At 45.1% G+C, this 17,418-nt stretch overlaps 1 protein-coding gene and 1 long non-coding RNA gene across 3 annotated transcripts in view; one reads left to right on the top strand and one right to left on the bottom strand.

Moving 5' to 3' along the window:
* ZC2HC1A (zinc finger C2HC-type containing 1A) overlaps positions 1 to 17,418 on the bottom strand; it is a 245,098-nt gene that overhangs the window by 13,630 nt on the left and 214,050 nt on the right. For both annotated transcript variants that reach the window (XM_030215727.1, XM_030215736.1), the window contains one exon: positions 14,916 to 15,017. In XM_030215727.1, coding sequence (XP_030071587.1) covers positions 14,916 to 15,017 — 102 coding nt within the window. The remainder of the gene's footprint in view (positions 1 to 14,915; positions 15,018 to 17,418) is intronic.
* The window catches only part of LOC115478439, a 62,844-nt gene that overhangs the window by 7,710 nt on the left and 37,716 nt on the right, over positions 1 to 17,418 (top strand). The gene's annotated exons all lie outside the window — the stretch shown is intronic.

Genomic DNA, 17,418 nt, shown 5'->3' with positions numbered 1-17,418 from the left:
GCAAGGATTTGAAGATGGGCAGGGAGGGGGCCTGGCGTATGGGCTCAGGGAGTTTATTCCAAGCATGGGGTGAGGCGAGGCAGAAAGGGTGGAGCCTGGAGTTGGCGGTGGTGGAGAAGGGTACTGTTCATCATATGTGAACAAAAATTACATCAAGAGGGCTCATGGTTGGGCCCTAGACACTAAGCACCAATTGTGAACATCTATTATGGATATGGTCCACTGGGTGCACATTTTAAGGCCACTAAGGGCTTGTTTCTGGGACATATCTTCGTATAAAAGCCACAGCAAAATCAAACAAGTAAATAGAGGCCTCTAATGGGTGAACGCAACCCCCCCCCCCCAAAAAAAAAAAATAAAAAAAGACAACATTAGTCATACTAGAGCTGCTCTGAAGCATATTTTACTATTCGGCTGAATATGAACAATGGGCATTGAGCTTTAACATAAATAATGAAAGAAGCAAAGTGAAATCAGAGATCAAGTGTTTACTTCAGTAGGATTTAACGCAGCACAGCTCCAGTTTATTTGTATTCAAATTTAAATCGCTATTTGGCTGAATACAAATAATGTACTCGAGGCACTATTCGGGGCCAAATCGAATCGCATACAAATATTTGGTAGAGCCCTATCATAAACCCATCTAAGGTACTACCATGGTACCAAGAACCATATATGGCACAACAGTGAAGATGACTCAAAAATAGGCAGACGATGCTTCAGATGGTCAAAATGTTTTTTTTTAAAACGGACTTTTGCATGTGATATAGAAGCTTCTGTGAGCTTTTGTCTACTTTAACGCATGGGGCACTTTTGTTTGATTGATTTTTTTTCTCATACCAGCTGGTAAAATTCTAACAGCCACTCTGAGGGCTTTATTGGTGATTGAGGGCTTGGCTCCCGATAAAGCAATTTTGTTGAAACAGAAGCTTTCTGTCGAGCACACCCCTCCGGATAATGCCACAGCTCAGACAGGTGTATTTATTACCTTGCATAAATTGGTGACGATAGATTATTAGAATATTAAGAAATAGCTCTATGATGTTACCTTGGAGGTTTTTTGACTAATGAGGAACCTGTATCATAGTCTCTAACAAGAAGCTTCTGATGAGATCTATGACAGTCTGTGGTTCACTACCTTAAATAGGTGAATACAGAGTTTCTGAAGTCTTTTTCCTCCTTAATTAGAACGTCCAGAGAATTCCATCTTGCCAGTGCTGTGTATAGCAGTTGTAATCAGGAGCAAGACTCAGCGGTTAGTTTAAATTTTGTTACGATGATGCAATTTCATATATGATTTGAAGATTAATAGTGCTAGTAGTTCACTCATTTTCCTAGCTGAGGCCAAAACCAAGGAAAGGTTACCAAGAACAGAATACAGTAGTTCAAATGGCAACTTCATAAAGGAAGATACAATTATTTTTTGAAAAACATGATACGAAAGCGCAAAGCCCCTCCGTGAAAAACTACACTGGCTCCCAATCAAAGAACGCATTGCCTTCAAAATCTGCACCCTGGTTCACAAAAGTATCTACGGTGAAGCCCCTGGATATATGACAGACTTGACTGACTTACCAACTACAAACACATCGGAATCAACACGAACATATCTAAATCTGCACTACCCAAGCTGCAAAGGCCTCAAATACAAATCAACTTACGCATCCAGCTTTACCTACATAAGCACACAACTGTGGAACACACTACCAAAAGCCTTGAAAACGACGTACAACCACCTAAACTTCCGGAAATTACTAAAAACTAATCTATTCAAAAAGGCATACCCTGCCAAACCAACCTAAATGCCTGATCTCTGCGACACAACAAAACTAAAGTACGTAATGAACATAACTCAGCTCTTCCGTTGTATGATTCATAGTAACATAGTAGATGACGGCAGAAAAAGACCTGCACGGTCCATCTAGTCTGCCCACGATAAACTAATTGTGGCTGTGCCACGCGATCTTTATCCTACCACAACATCACTTTGTATTTGTTCTCACTGGAGTCGGCAAACACCTCTCCGGTACTATGTAAACCAAATTGAGCCTACAATATGTGGGAAAATGTGGGATAAAATAAATAAATAAATAAAATATTCAGCCCTTCAAAAGGAAAGAAAGAAATGAGGATATTGTGTGAAGCACTTTGGGGGCCCTTTTTCTAGGCTGCATTAGGTGCTAATGCACACCTTACACAGTAAAAATAGTTTAATGTGGGATGCCCTAAAGCATTCCACTCTAGTTTTGCCATGTGCACATGCTAAATATTTTTTCTGCTTATTTGAGGGGGGCATCAGGGGCAGAGAGAATGAAGTTACTTGCCTATTAGCATGTATTCTTCAAGGTCAGCAGGCCAATTATTCTCACAACTTGGTGATATCATCCAATGGAGCCCGCTGCAGATGCCGCCCAGCGTACAGTCTCTTTAAGAGGCCTTTGACAGCATCCCACTGTCGCCTTCTCATCTGACGTGCAAGAGCAGGACCAGCGATTTAATAAGGTAAGCTGGAAAAGATAACTCCAAGGGGAGGAGGGAGGGGTTGTGAGAATAATTGTTCTGCTGTCCTTGGAGAACACCTGCTACAGATAAGTAACTTTGCCGTCTCTGAGGACAAGCAGGCCATACCATTCTAACAACTGGGAACCCATAGCTACCAGGCTCACCGAAAACAATGCTAGAACAACCGGGACTTGCAACGGTAAGGCCTAATCAACCAATCAACCTGAAACTATATACAACTGGTTGTGAAGGTGCAGCATTGAAATGAAATAACAGGTCTAGGAGGGTGGGGTTAGATTGTACACACCAAACAGATTCTGCACTACTGGCTGCTGTGTCGGGTTTTCTGCTCAAGAGTGAGATGTGAATGTGAAGATTGAAGACCATGTTGAAGACTTGCAAATCTCAATACAGGCTGACCTCAGATGAGATACCAAAGCAGCCATGGCTCTGACATTGTGAACCATGGCATGACCCTCTAGAGTCAACCCAGCCTGGGCATAATTGAAAGAATTGCAATCTGTTAGCCAATTGCATAACGTGTTTGCCGATGGTTACCCCCATCCTGTATGGATCTTAAGAAACAAAAAGCCGGGTGGATTGTCCTATGGGCTTTAGTCCACTGCAGATAGAAGACTAAGGCTCGCTTGCAGTCCAAGGTGTGCAGCGCACTTTTGCCAGGGTGCACATGTGGTTTTAGGAAGAATGTTAGCAGAACGATTGACTATTTAAGATGGAATTCCAACACCACCTTAGGAAGGAACTTAGGGTGCGTGCGGAGAACTACTGATGAAACTTCATGTAAGGTGGATCTACTACTAGGGTCTGAAGTTCGCTGTTATTGTGAGCTGAAGTGACCGCCACCAAAGTAAATAAGTGTTCCGTTCCCCTTTTCCAGATTAAACCACATGCTTCATAAACCCTGCAGCTCCCCTGCTTTAATATTTTGCAGTGTGATTTGTGCCACTGGATAACAGTCCAAGGACTCAATGAGTCTTGGAAAGCTCTCTGGTGTCTACGATCCTGGCACCAGGCAGACAGCACACCTTCTGGGGCATTATGTCTGGTTGACAGTGAACACCTCTGTGCACCTCAGAACGGAGTCACCTATCCACAATACACTGTTTCCTAGTGATCGATGATCCTGTAAACTAAAGGTTTTTTAGCTTTGGTTCCTCCTGCTCCTGGGATATTTTTGCCTATCTACCTCCAAGACTGCAACCTGGTTGGTTGGTCCAGAAATTGATTAGACGGGAACTACAGCACCTGGTGCAGGAGGTAATGGTGGAGTCTCCAGGCAACAGTGATTATAATGTAGTCAAATTTCTCATCACTGGAATAGGGATGCTAAAAAATAAAGAAAGAAAAAATCTACTACTGCTGTAGCACAAATTTTGGAAAGGAAGAGTATAATACACTGAGAAAATTAGAAAAAAAACTGCTAAACATTTTCAAAGGTAAAAAAAAAAAAATCTGCATGAGGCATGGACATTATTTAAAAGACCATTTAAAAAACCCAGATTAAATATATTCCATGCATTGAAAAAAGGTTGCAAAAAGGTCAAAATGACCAGCATGGTTTTAATAGTGAGTTGGATGAGACACAAAGCCAAAAGGGCATCTTTCATAAAAGGGAATAGGGAGAAGCACAACCACTTGCAAGTTAGATGTATTAAATAAGGCAGCAAGCCAATAGAAACTTTGGCAAGAAGTTTAATGTAGAAGCAAGGGAAGACATGATAGAGGTATATAAAATAATGAGTGGAGTAGAACAGGTGGATGTGAAGCGTCTGTTCACGCTTTCCAAAAATACTAGAACTAGGAGGCATGCGATGAAACTACAGTGTAGTAAATTTAAAACAAATCAGAGAAAATTTTTCTTCACCCAACGTATAATTAAACTCTGGAATTCGTTGCCGGAGAAAGTGGTTAAGGCGGTTAGCTTAGCAGAGTTTAAAAAGGGGTTGGACGGTTTCCTAAAGGACAGGTCCATAAACCGCTACTAAATGGACTTGGGAAAAATCCACGATTCCAGGAATAACATGTATAGAATGTTTGTACATTTGGGAAGCTTGCCAGGTGCCCTTGGCCTGGATTGGCCGCTGTCGTGGACAGTATGCTGGGCTCGATGGACCCTTGGTCTTTTTCCAGTATGGCATTACTATGTACTATATACTGTAAATGTTTTTCAGTACATCTGAAGCCAAGGGGTCTTTTTACTAAGGTGTGATGAAAAATAGCCTGCGGTAGTGTAGGCACATGTTTTGGGCGCGAGCAGATCCATTTTTCAGCATGCCTGTAAAAAAAGGCCTTTTTTAAAATTTTTGCCGAAAATGGATGTGTGGCAAAATAAAAATATTGGTGTGTGTTGGGAGCGCGTAGACGCTTACGTGACTTAGTAAGAGGGCCCCTAAGAGTCCATGAGGAAGTCAGACTGCTGGACGACCAGGGGGTAAAAGTGGTGCTTAGGGAGAATAGATTCTATTCACCACATTTTTTAGTTGCCCACTCCCAAAAGGTGATTCTAAGCGGCATATTATCCAAGGAAGAAACCCGTGCATTCACTAGGAGTGGCCTAGTGGTTAGGGTGGTGGACTTTGGTCCTGGGGAACTGAGTTTGATTCCCACTTCAGGCACAGGCAGCTCCTTGTGACTCTGGGCAAGTCACTTAACCCTCCATTGCCCCATGTAAGCCGCATTGAGTGGGAAAGTGCGGGATACAAATGTAACAAAAAAAAAAAAAAAAGAAAAGTATAAGAACAAACGTATTCACTACGGTAATTTAGATTGTACACTGCCTAGACCTGTTAGAACAGGTAGTATAGCAAGTTTTAAACAAATATATATTTATCAAAATAAAATCTCTTATAAGTATGATGAAAACCTAAATAAGAGACCGGTCTCATTATCAGAAGGAGACTTTTTCAAAGTTTAGTTGCCTGAAAACTAAAAGAGGAATCAAAAATCCTTTAAAACCCAATTCTTCTAATTGAGGGCAATTCAAATAGACAATCCTCTAGATAAATCTTTAGACGTAAGAAGTACTAACAAAATTTTAAAAACATATATCCTGGAGAAAGGCCCCGTATCATGTTAAAACCTATACAGACTACCTTACATTAAAAAAAAAAAAATATATATATATATAATAACCCTAGCTTAAATTGGTAACCAGTGCAATCATCAAGGGGGCCACTCTACCCTATTTCCAAGCACCAATCATACTAGTGACTGTATTCTGCAGCAACTGTAATCTATTAAAGAGGCTTGATGAAATTATCAAATACAGGGAATTACAGTAATCAATATGTGGTAAGATAATTAACTGAACCAATAATCTGAAATGATCTGGATATTTGTTCCACTGAAAGGTAGTACCACAACTAAGATAGAACTCCAAACATACTGATTCTAAACAATTACTTACTGAACCACAAAACTAGCTTTTTTTGTTGTTGTTGAGTATTCAACTTTAAATAATTCATTATGAACCACTGTTGATGGTGGTCATACAAGTTAACAGTTTCAGAATGATCTTTCTGAACTGGAACAAGAATAAAAATATCTACACATGAAAATAATTGCCAATCTGGTACCGTAAATGGCATGCCTAGTGTGCTCAAACATATATGCTGAAAATAATATAGGAGACAACAGAGAACCTTGAGGCTGGAAGGTTTTCAAACAGTAGAAAAACTAAATGACTTCACGGCTTCAGTCATTACCTAGGTAGATGTTGGCATCATATCTACACTTAAACCTTCTTTGATGAGGATGATTCAGAGCAGCTAAAGCACTAAGGGGCCCTTTTACTGAGCCGTGTAGGCACCTAACACGCCTAACACACACAAATTCGGAACTACTGCCCGTCTACCGCGTGGCCCAGTCGCTAATTTCATTTTTTTAAATGCGTGCTGGAAAAGTTCCGGCGCATGGCGCTAACTGGGCAGAAATCAGCATTATACGTGCACTGATTACCACCCGGTTAACACGTGAGACCTTACCGCTAAGTGAATGGGTGGCGGTAAGGTCTCAGGCCCAAAATGGACATGTGCCAATTTTCGTTTTGCTGCATGTCCATTTTTGCCCCCCCCCTCCCCCAGGGCCTTTTTTGCAGGTGTGCTGAAAAATGGACCTGCGCGAATCCAGTAAAAGGACCCCTAAGTCTAAAAGATGTAACAGATCAAACTGATAATCTAAAGAGTAACCAAATCACTAGGAATGAATGTTATATCACCTCAGGATCTTAAAAGAGCTCAAACATGGAATTGCTAACTTACTACTAACCTGCACCCTATTATTTAAAACAGTCACAATACTTGAGGACTGGAGGTTGGCGAATTTAATGCCAGCTTTTAAAGATGGCTCCATGGGAGGCTAGGGACTGGTGAGATCAACATTGATGCTAGGCAAAAGAGTTGACGTTATACTTAAAAAAAAACAAAATAAAAAAACCCATTACTAAACATACAGATAGAATGGCTTAATAGGAAGGAGTCAAAAAGAGTTCTTCAAAGGCAAGTTTTGCATTGCAAGTTTATTAGATTTTTTTGAAGGTGTAAGCAAAAAAGTGAACAATAGTGAACCAGTTGGTATGTAGTGTTTAGAAGACATTTGAAAAAATCTCTCATAAGACACTCCTCAAGAAATTAGAGAGTCATGGGAAATGAGGGCTTATGCTCTTTTCTGGATTGCAAACTAGTAAAAAGACAGGAAACAGCAGGACTAAATGGTCATTCATCAACACAGAAAAGGGTTACTACTGTGGTGTTTAACATTCATAATGATCTGGAGACAGGAATGATGATCAAATTTGCAGATGACACAAAATTATTTGGTGTCTGTCATTTAAACAGGCAATTAAATTTAAGGTGGACAAGTGCCAAGTGATGCAAAAAGGGCAAAATAATTCCAACTATGGATACAAAATGCTGTGTTCTGAATTAGGAGTCACCACTCAAGAAAAATATCATGCAGTCATTCTGAACAATACACTGAAATTTTCATGTCTGCCAAAAATGGAAATAGAATGCGAGGGACTATTTAAAAAGGAATGGAGAACAAAAATGGAAATATTATGCCTCTGTAAAGGTTCTATCATGCAACCACAGCTACTACTAATGCTAATCATTTCTATAGCGCTACTAGGCATACATGGCCTTGTACACTAAACACATATGAGACAGTTCCTTGCTTGACAGAGCATACAATCTAATCAAGATAAAGAGGACAAATAAGGGATTAGGGGAATTAAGTACGGTGGAAATTATTAAAACAATGGGTACTTAAGAATTGAACAGGAGTTCAAAGTAGCCTCAAAAAGGTGGCCTTTTAGCCTAGATTTGAATATGGCCAAAGAGATAGAAATGATTTATAGTAGTAGTAGAAAGCTTGACGTATCATCTCAGGAAGTCTATTCCAGGCATATGGTGCAGCAAGATAAAAGGAACAGAGTCTGTAGTAATGTGTCATGTTCTGATTGGCTCTCTCCATTTTGAGGTGGGCAAACTAAAAATAAAATGATGAAGGGGACAGAATATCTCATTATGAAGGAAGGCTATATGGATTAGGCTATTTAGTTTAGAGGAAAACAACTGAGGGATATGATATAAAATCATGAATGGGGTGGAAGGTAAAATTATGTATAATCATACCTGATAATTTTCTTTCCATTAATCATAGCTGATCAATCCATAGACTGGTGGGTTGTGTCCATCTACCAGCAGGTGGAGATAGAGAGCAAACTTTTGCCTCCCTATATGTGGTCATGTGCTGCCGGAAACTCCTCAGTATGTCGATATCAAAGCTCCATCCGCAGGACTCAGCACTTAGAGAATTACACCCACGAAGGGACACTCTGCCCAGCTCACCACCGCCGAAACGGGGGAGGGGAATTAACCCAGCTCATCCCCACACAAGTGGGGGAGGGGAATCCGTCCAGCTCATCCCCGCAGAGCGGGGGAGGGACACCACACCCGCCGATGCGGGGGGGGATCTGGCTTATCCTGCAACCGCAACCGCGGGAGGAGCTGACTGACCCTAACACCGCCGAAGCGGGAGGGGTACAAAGCTGCCCTACAGCCGCACGAAGCGGGAGGGAGTGCCGGCAGAATTTTAAGTCTCAATCCAGCCCCGTAAAACGGAGGGGAGAGGAATGCAGCAGCTCACTGTAACACAAACTCGTCTTAACTCTTGAAGAATCCAAGTGAAAAAACTTGAACACGAAGTCTTTCTGAAGTAACTGAAGACTAAACTTGAACCTGAAATGCAACCAGAATAAAAACAGTACAGATATCTGGGAGGGGCTATGGATTGATCAGCTATGATTAATGGAAAGAAAATTATCAGGTATGATTATACATAATTTTACCTTCCATATCATCAAGCTGATCAATCCATAGACTGGTGGGATGTACCGAAGCAGTACTCACCCAGGGCGGGACATTGAAATCCCTGACCTCAACACTGAAGCTCCAAACCGGGCCTCCGCCCGTGCAGCCACAGTCAAACGGTAATGCTTGGAGAATGTATGAGCCGAAGCCCAAGTTGCCGCCTTGCATATCTCTTCCAAGGAGACGGATCCGGCCTCTGCCATCGAGGCCGCCTGAGCTCTCGTGGAGTGAGCCTTCAGCTGGATAGGCGGCACCTTCCCCGCGGCCATATAAGCCGCTGCAATGGCTTCCTTGACCCATCTTGCCACTGTAGGCTTAGCAGCCTGCAGACCCTTACGAGGACCTGCAAACAGGACAAACAGATGATCCGATTTCCGGAAATCATTGGTCACTTCCAAGTATCTGATGATGACTCGTCTCACATCCAGATATTTAAGAGCAGAGTACTCCTCTGGGTAGTCCTCCCTATGAAAGGAAGGGAGACAGAGCTGCTGATTCACATGGAAGCGAGAAACAATCTTGGGCAGGAAGGAAGGCACTGTGCGAATAGTCACTCCTGCCTCAGTGAACTGCAGAAAAGGCTCTCGACATGAGAGCGCCTGGAGCTCGGAAACTCGTCTGGCTGAAGTGATAGCCACCAAAAAGACTGCTTTCAACGTCAGGTCTTTCAGAGATGCCCTCGACAAGGGTTCAAAAGGCGGCTTCTGCAATGCTCTTAGTACCAGGTTGAGATTCCACGCAGGCACCACTGAGTGCAGAGGAGGGCGCAGGTGATTAACTCCCTTGAGAAAGCGCACCACATCTGGCTGCGAAGCCAGGGAAGCACCCTTCAGGCGGCCCCTGAAGCAAGCCAGAGCCGCTACCTGGACTTTAAGGGAACTGAGCGACAGGCCTTTCTCCAGACCTTCTTGCAGGAACGCCAACACTGAAGAAATTGGAGCAGTGAAGGGAGAAAGTGAGCCTGCTTCACACCACGCTGCAAAGATACGCCAAACCCTGGCGTAAGCAGTAGAAGTAGAGCGCTTCCTCGCTCTCAGCATAGTGGCGATGACCTTGTCTGAGAAGCCCTTCTTCCTCAGACGCTGCCGCTCAATAGCCAGGCCGTAAGACCAAAGGGGGAGGGATCCTCCATCACCACGGGACCCTGATGTAACAGGCCCTGCTCCACTGGCAGCCGCAGAGGATCGTCGACTGAGAGCCTGATCAAGTCCGCATACCAGGGACGCCTGGGCCAATCCGGACCCACCAGGATTACCCTGCCGGGATGCTTTGCCACCCGGTCTAGCACCCTGCCCAACATGGGCCAGGGCGGGAACACATAGAGAAGCTCTTGTGTCGGCCACTGTTGGAGAAGAGCATCTACTCCCAGGGATCGAGGGTCCCGTCCTCTGCTGAAAAAGCGCGGCACTTGGCAATTGGCCGATGACGCCATCAGATCTAGGCTCGGCTGGCCCCAGCGCTTCGTGATGTCCAAGAACGCCTGAGCAGATAGCTGCCACTCTCCGGGCTCCAAGGTATGGCGACTGAGAAAGTCCGCCTTGACATTCATGACTCCGGCAATGTGGGCCGCTGAAAGCTGCTCCAGGTTCGCTTCCGCCCACTGGCAAAGATTCATAGCCTCCTTGTCTAGAGGGGCGCTCTTGGTACCTCCCTGGCGGTTGACATAGGCAACAGCCGTGGCATTGTCCGACAGGACCCGTACAGGCTTCAACACCAGTACCGGGATGAACTCCAAAAGCGCCAACCGAATGGCTCTGAGTTCCAGGAGGTTGATAGACCACTTTGCCTCTGCAGGAGACCAGAGCCCCTGCGCTGTCCTTCCCAAGCAGTGGGCTCCCCAGCCCGACAACGAGGCGTCCGTCGTGACGACAATCCACTCTGGGGTCACCAGAGGCATTCCCGCAGACAACTTGTCTGTCTGCATCCACCAGCTCAGCGCCTTGCGCACTGCTGGGTCCAAGGGAAGGCGCACAGCATAATCCTCCGACATCGGAGTCCAGCGCTGCAGCAAAGAGTGTTGAAGTGGTCTCATATGAGCCCTGGCCCAGGGCACAACTTCCATCGTGGCCGTCATAGAGCCCAACAGCTGCACATAGTCCCAAGCCCGAAGGGGAGAGGCTACTAGGAACTGGTCCACCTGAGCCTGAAATTTGACAATCCGATTGTCTGGCAGGAACACTCTGCCCACTTGGGTGTCGAATCGAACTCCCAGGTACTCCAGGGACTGAGTCGGGCGCAGCTGGCTTTTCTCCCAGTTGATGATCCATCCCAGGGAGCTCAAAAGAGCAACTACCCGGTCCACAGCTTTGCCGCACTCTGCATAAGAGGGGGCTCGGATCAACCAGTCGTCCAGATAAGGATGGACTTGTACCCCTTCCTTTCGTAGGAAGGCCACGATGACCACCATTACTTTGGAAAAGGTCCGCGGAGCAGTAGCCAACCCGAAAGGGAGGGCTCTGAACTGGAAGTGTCGTCCCAGGACTGCAAAACGCAGAAAGCGTTGATGAGGAGGCCAGATGGGAATATGCAGGTACGCTTCCTTGATGTCCAAGGATGCCAGGAACTTTCCTGCCTTCACTGCCGCTATAACAGAGCGGAGAGTCTCCATGCGAAAGTGCCGCACTTTCAAGGCCCGATTGACCCCTTTGAGATTGAGGATAGGCCGGACAGAACCTCCTTTCTTTGGTACCACAAAGTAAATGGAGTAACGTCCCTTGCCAAGCTGACTTTCTGGCACCGGAACGACCGCGCCCAGGCGGATCAGATTGTCCAAGGTCTGTTGCACTGCCACAGCTTTGACCGGAGACTTGCAGGGAGAGAGTACAAACCCGTCTTTTAAGGGTCGGCAGAACTCTAGTTTGTAGCCGTCTCTGATGACTTCCAGCACCCACGCGTCTGAAGTTATTGTGGTCCACTCGCCCAGAAACGAGGACAGCCGTCCTCCAATCTGCACTGGGGCGTGGACCAAGACCCCGTCATTGGGTACGAGACCCTGGGGGAGGACCGGAGGGAGCACCTCCGGGACGGCGGTCTCTGCGAAAGGAATGCTGCTTGGGGGAGAAATTCCTCTTGAAGGAAGAGGGGGCAGAGGAACCCGACTTGCCCGGGCGGTACCGACGGGCTTCCTGCAACCGTCCTCTGGAGGTACCGGGACGAGTACTAGCCCGAGCCCTGACCTCTGGTAATTTCTTGCCCTTAGACGTGCCAAGATCGGCCACGATTTTGTCCAGCTCGACCCCAAAGAGCAGCTTGCCTTTAAAAGGCAACCTAGCCAGGCGGGATTTAGAGGCGTGGTCAGCAGACCAATGTTTCAGCCAAAGCCACCGCCGCGCAGAGATTGTCTGAGCCATGCCTTTCGCTGAGGCCCTCAAGACATCATACAGCAAGTCTGCCAAATAGGCTAAGCCCGATTCCAGGGCCGGCCAATCAGCCCTCAAGGAATGATCCGAGGGGGAAGCCCGCTGCACCATAGTCAGGCACGCCCTGGCCACATAGGAGCTGCAAACTGAGGCCTGCAAACTTAAAGCAGCCGCCTCAAAGGACGACCTTAAGGCCGCCTCCAATCTTCTGTCTTGGGCGTCCTTTAGGGCCGTGCCACCTTCCACCGGCAACGCCGTTTTCTTAGTCACCGCAGTGATTAAAGAATCCACGGTAGGCCACAGATAGGCCTCACGTTCACTCACAGCCAAAGGATAGAGGCGGGACATAGCCCTAGCCACTTTAAGGCTCGCTTCTGGGACATCCCATTGAGCCGAAATTAAGGTGTACATGGCATCATGCACGTGGAAGGTTCTAGGCGGGCGCTTCGTCCCCAGCATAATGGCAGAGCCAACAGGGGCTGAGGGAGAGATGTCCTCCGGAGAGGAAATCTTCAAAGTGTCCATGGCCTGTAACAACAGGTTGGGCAAATCCTCTGGGCTAAAAAGCCGCGCTGCAGAGGGGTCATCCGCTCCATCCGAGCGGGGATCCGTCTCCTCCAAGGAATCCGCAAAGGACCGTTGGGAGACCTCAGACACGCTGCCCTCATCTACATCGGAGGAGACAAATTCCTCCAAGGCCTGGGAATCAACCCAAGGACGTTTACCTCTGGGAACCTCAACCTCTTTACCAGACGAGGGAGCAGGGGCAGCGTTGTGCATGAGGAAGGCCTGATGCAGCAGCAAAACAAACTCGGGGGAGAAACCCCCCAGACTGTGCACTTCCGCAGCCTGGGCAACAGCCCTAGACGCACCCTCAACCGGCGCTCGCAATAGCGGGGGAGAGACATGCTGCGCATCCAAAATGGCGTCCGGCGCGAAACTCCGCGAAGGAGCCGCGCGGGAAGAACGGCTCTTAACTTTAGCCGCTTCTGTGCCGTCGCCCAAATTAAGGGCGTTCATGGCATTAATGTCTCCAACCTCAAGGGCGGCCCAAGAAGAAGCCGTCCGAGCCGCGTGGCCGGCCAAGATGGCGGAGGCGAGGAGCGGGGGATGGGCGTTTATGGCGGGAAAAACCGCCACGCCGGAGGAAGGACCGGGACCATTCATCGGTCACGAAACTGTCACCCAAAAAGGGCGAATCAGGCTTTAAGACCCCCGCATCCCCTCTAGAAGCGCTCAAGCGACCCAGGGAGCGACCCTTTGCGCCCTCGCCCTCCGACGCCATATGCCACGAGGAGAAGAATCGGGGAACCCCCTGCCCGCTATAAAAAGGTAAAAATTACCTGCTGTCCGCTCCGAGTTGTAACGACCTGGTGTCCCAGTGAGTAGCTGCAATAGATGCTTAAATAAACGTCAAAATAAACGCCTTTAAGGACGTTCAAAATTTTTTTTTTTTTTTTAACGGAGCCAGCGGGAGAGGGGAGAAAAGGAGGGACCTGGCACCACCAGGTTTGCACTTGCTCAAAAGAGCCCTCAACCCCAGGCACTCAACAAAACCTAAAAATTAGGCTTGGAGGCCTAGCCAGAGCTGCTGCTGTGTGTGACCACCACCTGCTGAGATAGAGAACATACTGAGGAGTTTCCGGCAGCACATGACCACATATAGGGAGGCAAAAGTTTGCTCTCTATCTCCACCTGCTGGTAGATGGACACAACCCACCAGTCTATGGATTGATCAGCTTGATGATATGGAATGGTCAAATATGGAATGGTTGTTTAACCTTTCAAACACACAAAAAAGAATCACCCCATGATAGCAATAATAATCAGCCAAAGAAAACTGTAGGATTTTTTTTTTACATAGTGTATAAACTGTGGAATATGCTGCTGAAGGGTGTGATCAAGGCAACTAACAGCAGGGTTCAAAAATACGTTCAGGGTGAAAAGGTCCATAAAAATATTCTGCAGGCAGACTTGTGAGACCCATAGATGATTTCCAGGGATGAGCAATGAGAAACAGATTTACTTTTTGGGATTTTCTGGGTTCTCGTGTCCTGGACCGACCATTGCCAGAAACAGGATGTTGGCCTCAATGGTCCTTAGTCATGCTCAACATAGCTTTTCTTATTCTCTGACCCCTGATGAACTCCACTGATCAGCCCTATTTCCTTGGAGTGACCACTGTTTACCACTACTCTCTATCACTCAATCTTGGGATCCACCTCTGGCATAGCCAGACCTTCAATTCTGGTCAGGCACAATATCCTCTTAGCAGCTCGCCTCCTCCTTGCCTTCGGATGCCTGGACTGCCCTTCCAGAAAATGTGATGGAGACAAAATGATGGAATTACAAAGAAAGAAGGATATACACGGAGGATCCTTAAACGGGAAAAGGATCGAAACCAAAGGATTGAGCACTTCAGCTCAAAACAGCACTCAAAACAGCATTGAAATAACTTATTTTCTAAGAAAGCAATGTGAAGTAACCTACAGGTAGAAGCTGTTACAACCCTAACCATCTTAATGGGCAGACCGTTTCAGTTTTATCTATTGTCATCCTTTTTACTATAATAAGTTCTGAGCTTATTAAGTGGTTCACTGAAGGAGATGAATATAAGTACAAGTTGCCCTTGAATCATACACTAAGTATCAAGACTATATACCTTGAATAGTTTTCAGGATTGTAAGTTTTTCTTTTGTTTCCATCAACACCAGGAGCAGCAGTTCTGGCCACACTGGTTGGTGTCCGAGATTTCATGGTGCCTCTGCAATAAAAGTAACCATATTACTAAGAGAAAGCTGAAATGAACTGGCACATTATCTTTGTCTTAATGTTTACACATTACATAATACTGAATTAAGAATTGTACATGCACTGAATATAGAATTATGGGGAGAAAAGTGTGTTAACCTCTCTCTCATCCTTATCTTGTTGGCATTGTTTCATGTTCATCATTTTCAGTCAGTTTGCAGACTGGTGGGAATAGATTAATAGGGTTCTAAGCTGGGAATGAATTGAAAACCAAAAGATACTTTTCCTCCTTTCTATCCTATCTTTCTTGCCCCTTCTCAAGGATCAAAACACACTCTCACTTTGCAAGTATGCTGTTGCCCTAAAGATGGCCCTAATCCTGTAGTTCAAATGGCACATAAAAGGAGAATAGGCCTGAAGTGATGACTGCAGGCAGTGTCAGTTTCTGGTCTTCATGACCTCTCATTATGTCTAGTTGTTATTCACATGTGAGGCTTGCCTCAGTGGCTTGGAAATGCTGGTCAAGTAGTCAGGACAAGTCCTTTTGGGGCTTTGGGCAAGTTAATATCACACAGCCTCCAAATCTGGATTTTCCTTGATCTCTCCATTACAATAACAAAATAAAATATAAACCTGAGAATAAACTGGAATGAACAGCCTAATAGATTTCTTTATATTTATTATGACTAGCAGGTTAGCTGGCTTATGCTACAAAAGTTTTAGCATGAAGGCAGTTTTAATTTTTCCTTTAATGTGTCTCTCTACTGTTTCACTTTTTAATCTTCTAGCCTTAGCTCAGGAGACAACAAGCAAAAATAGAGGAAAGAGTGAGAGGTCAAAGTGGTAACGAGCAAAATGAAAAAAAAAAAAAAGAGAGAGGGAGGAGGAACAACATTTTAGTCACACGTATAAATCCTCCAGGTTTTGTTAACAAATCACAGAACTGAAGGCCATTATACTGCAGGCAGAACTGTGAATCTAGATGTAATCAGAGTCCTGTATAATGGAAACAAGTACTAGAACTCATCCCAGGCTAAATCTCTTTAAAAGGGAAGAATACAGCACCTGGATAAGAAGAGCAGCCCTTTATGTAAAGAACACAACACTAGCCAGTAAAATAAAGAGAGAAACTAATTAATATAGCTTGCCTTGAAAAAGGGGGAAAATCCAGATTATATATAGATCTCCAGCATAAGGAAGGGGTAGATTGAGACACAACTCATCAACAGAAGAGCATGTAAAAAGGGGGATATTACTTGTGGTGACTTCAGTCTACTAGATGTGCAATGGAGCCTACCTACTGCAACATCAGCTATGAGAGGACACTTCCTGGATATCATACAAGAGGTGTCTTCAAGCACCTAGTAAACAGTCCACTTGGAAGGATGCTACACTACATTTGGCACTGACAAATGGAGGCAGAGTTGTTTTATTCATGGTAAGGAAAAATTCAGGGTCTAGTGATAATTGCATCATGTGGTTCAACACTGAATTAAATTATACTAAGTCTTTGACTTCCCAAGGAGACTACAAGATGAGCAAGATTCATGCTGGGAAACAGAGCTAAAACAGCAGAGAGAAATTCTTATCAGCAATAAAAGGGAGCATTAAGAATGCAACAAATTATAATGTAAGGCAGATTAACAAAGAAAAAGGAATAGATTAATAGGGTTCTCTAAGGAGATTACAAAAACTGTGTGAGCAAAGATGTTTATATAAAAATATTTTAAAATATCCTATACAGAATTATCAAGAGGAATAAAAACCCAAAAAACAAGGTGAGGCATGAGGGCACTTAGAATAAGAACCAAAAAGGAGAAGAAAAATGTCTTCAGATATTTATGGAAGAGTAAAAAAACCAAGGGGCAATAGGTTAAGAAGGGAGAAAACTGGGAATAGTGAAGAGGACAACCAGCAAAAGGCAGATATTTTAACTTATTTTTCTCATTATTTACTGACAGAGGAGGACATGATATAGAAATGGCATTGATAATTGTGAAAGAATTACAAACCAACTTAAGGAAGAGGATGAACTTGAGGCACTTACACAAATGAAAGAGGGTATACCTATTGGTCCTGATGGTACATACCCAGGGCAGAAAACCTCCAGCACACAGAACATAAGAATAGCAATACTGGGTCAGACCAATGGTCCATCTAGCCCAGTATCCTGTTTCAGACAGTGACCAATCCAGGATACAAGTACCTGGCAGAAACCCAAATTGCAGCAACACTCCATGCTACAAATCCCAGGGCAAGCAATTGCTTCCCCATGTCTGTCTCAATAGCAGACTGTCCAAAACTTTTTTTAAACCCAGATACAATAAACGCTGCTACCACATCCTCCGGCAAAGAGTTCCAGAGCTTAACTATTCGTTGAGTGAAAAAATATTTCCTCCTATTTGTTTTAAAAG

The sequence above is a fragment of the Microcaecilia unicolor genome, chromosome 1, assembly GCF_901765095.1.
Source record: "Microcaecilia unicolor chromosome 1, aMicUni1.1, whole genome shotgun sequence".
Classification (NCBI taxonomy): domain Eukaryota; kingdom Metazoa; phylum Chordata; class Amphibia; order Gymnophiona; family Siphonopidae; genus Microcaecilia; species Microcaecilia unicolor.
This window is presented reverse-complemented; position numbering and strand designations above follow the sequence as displayed.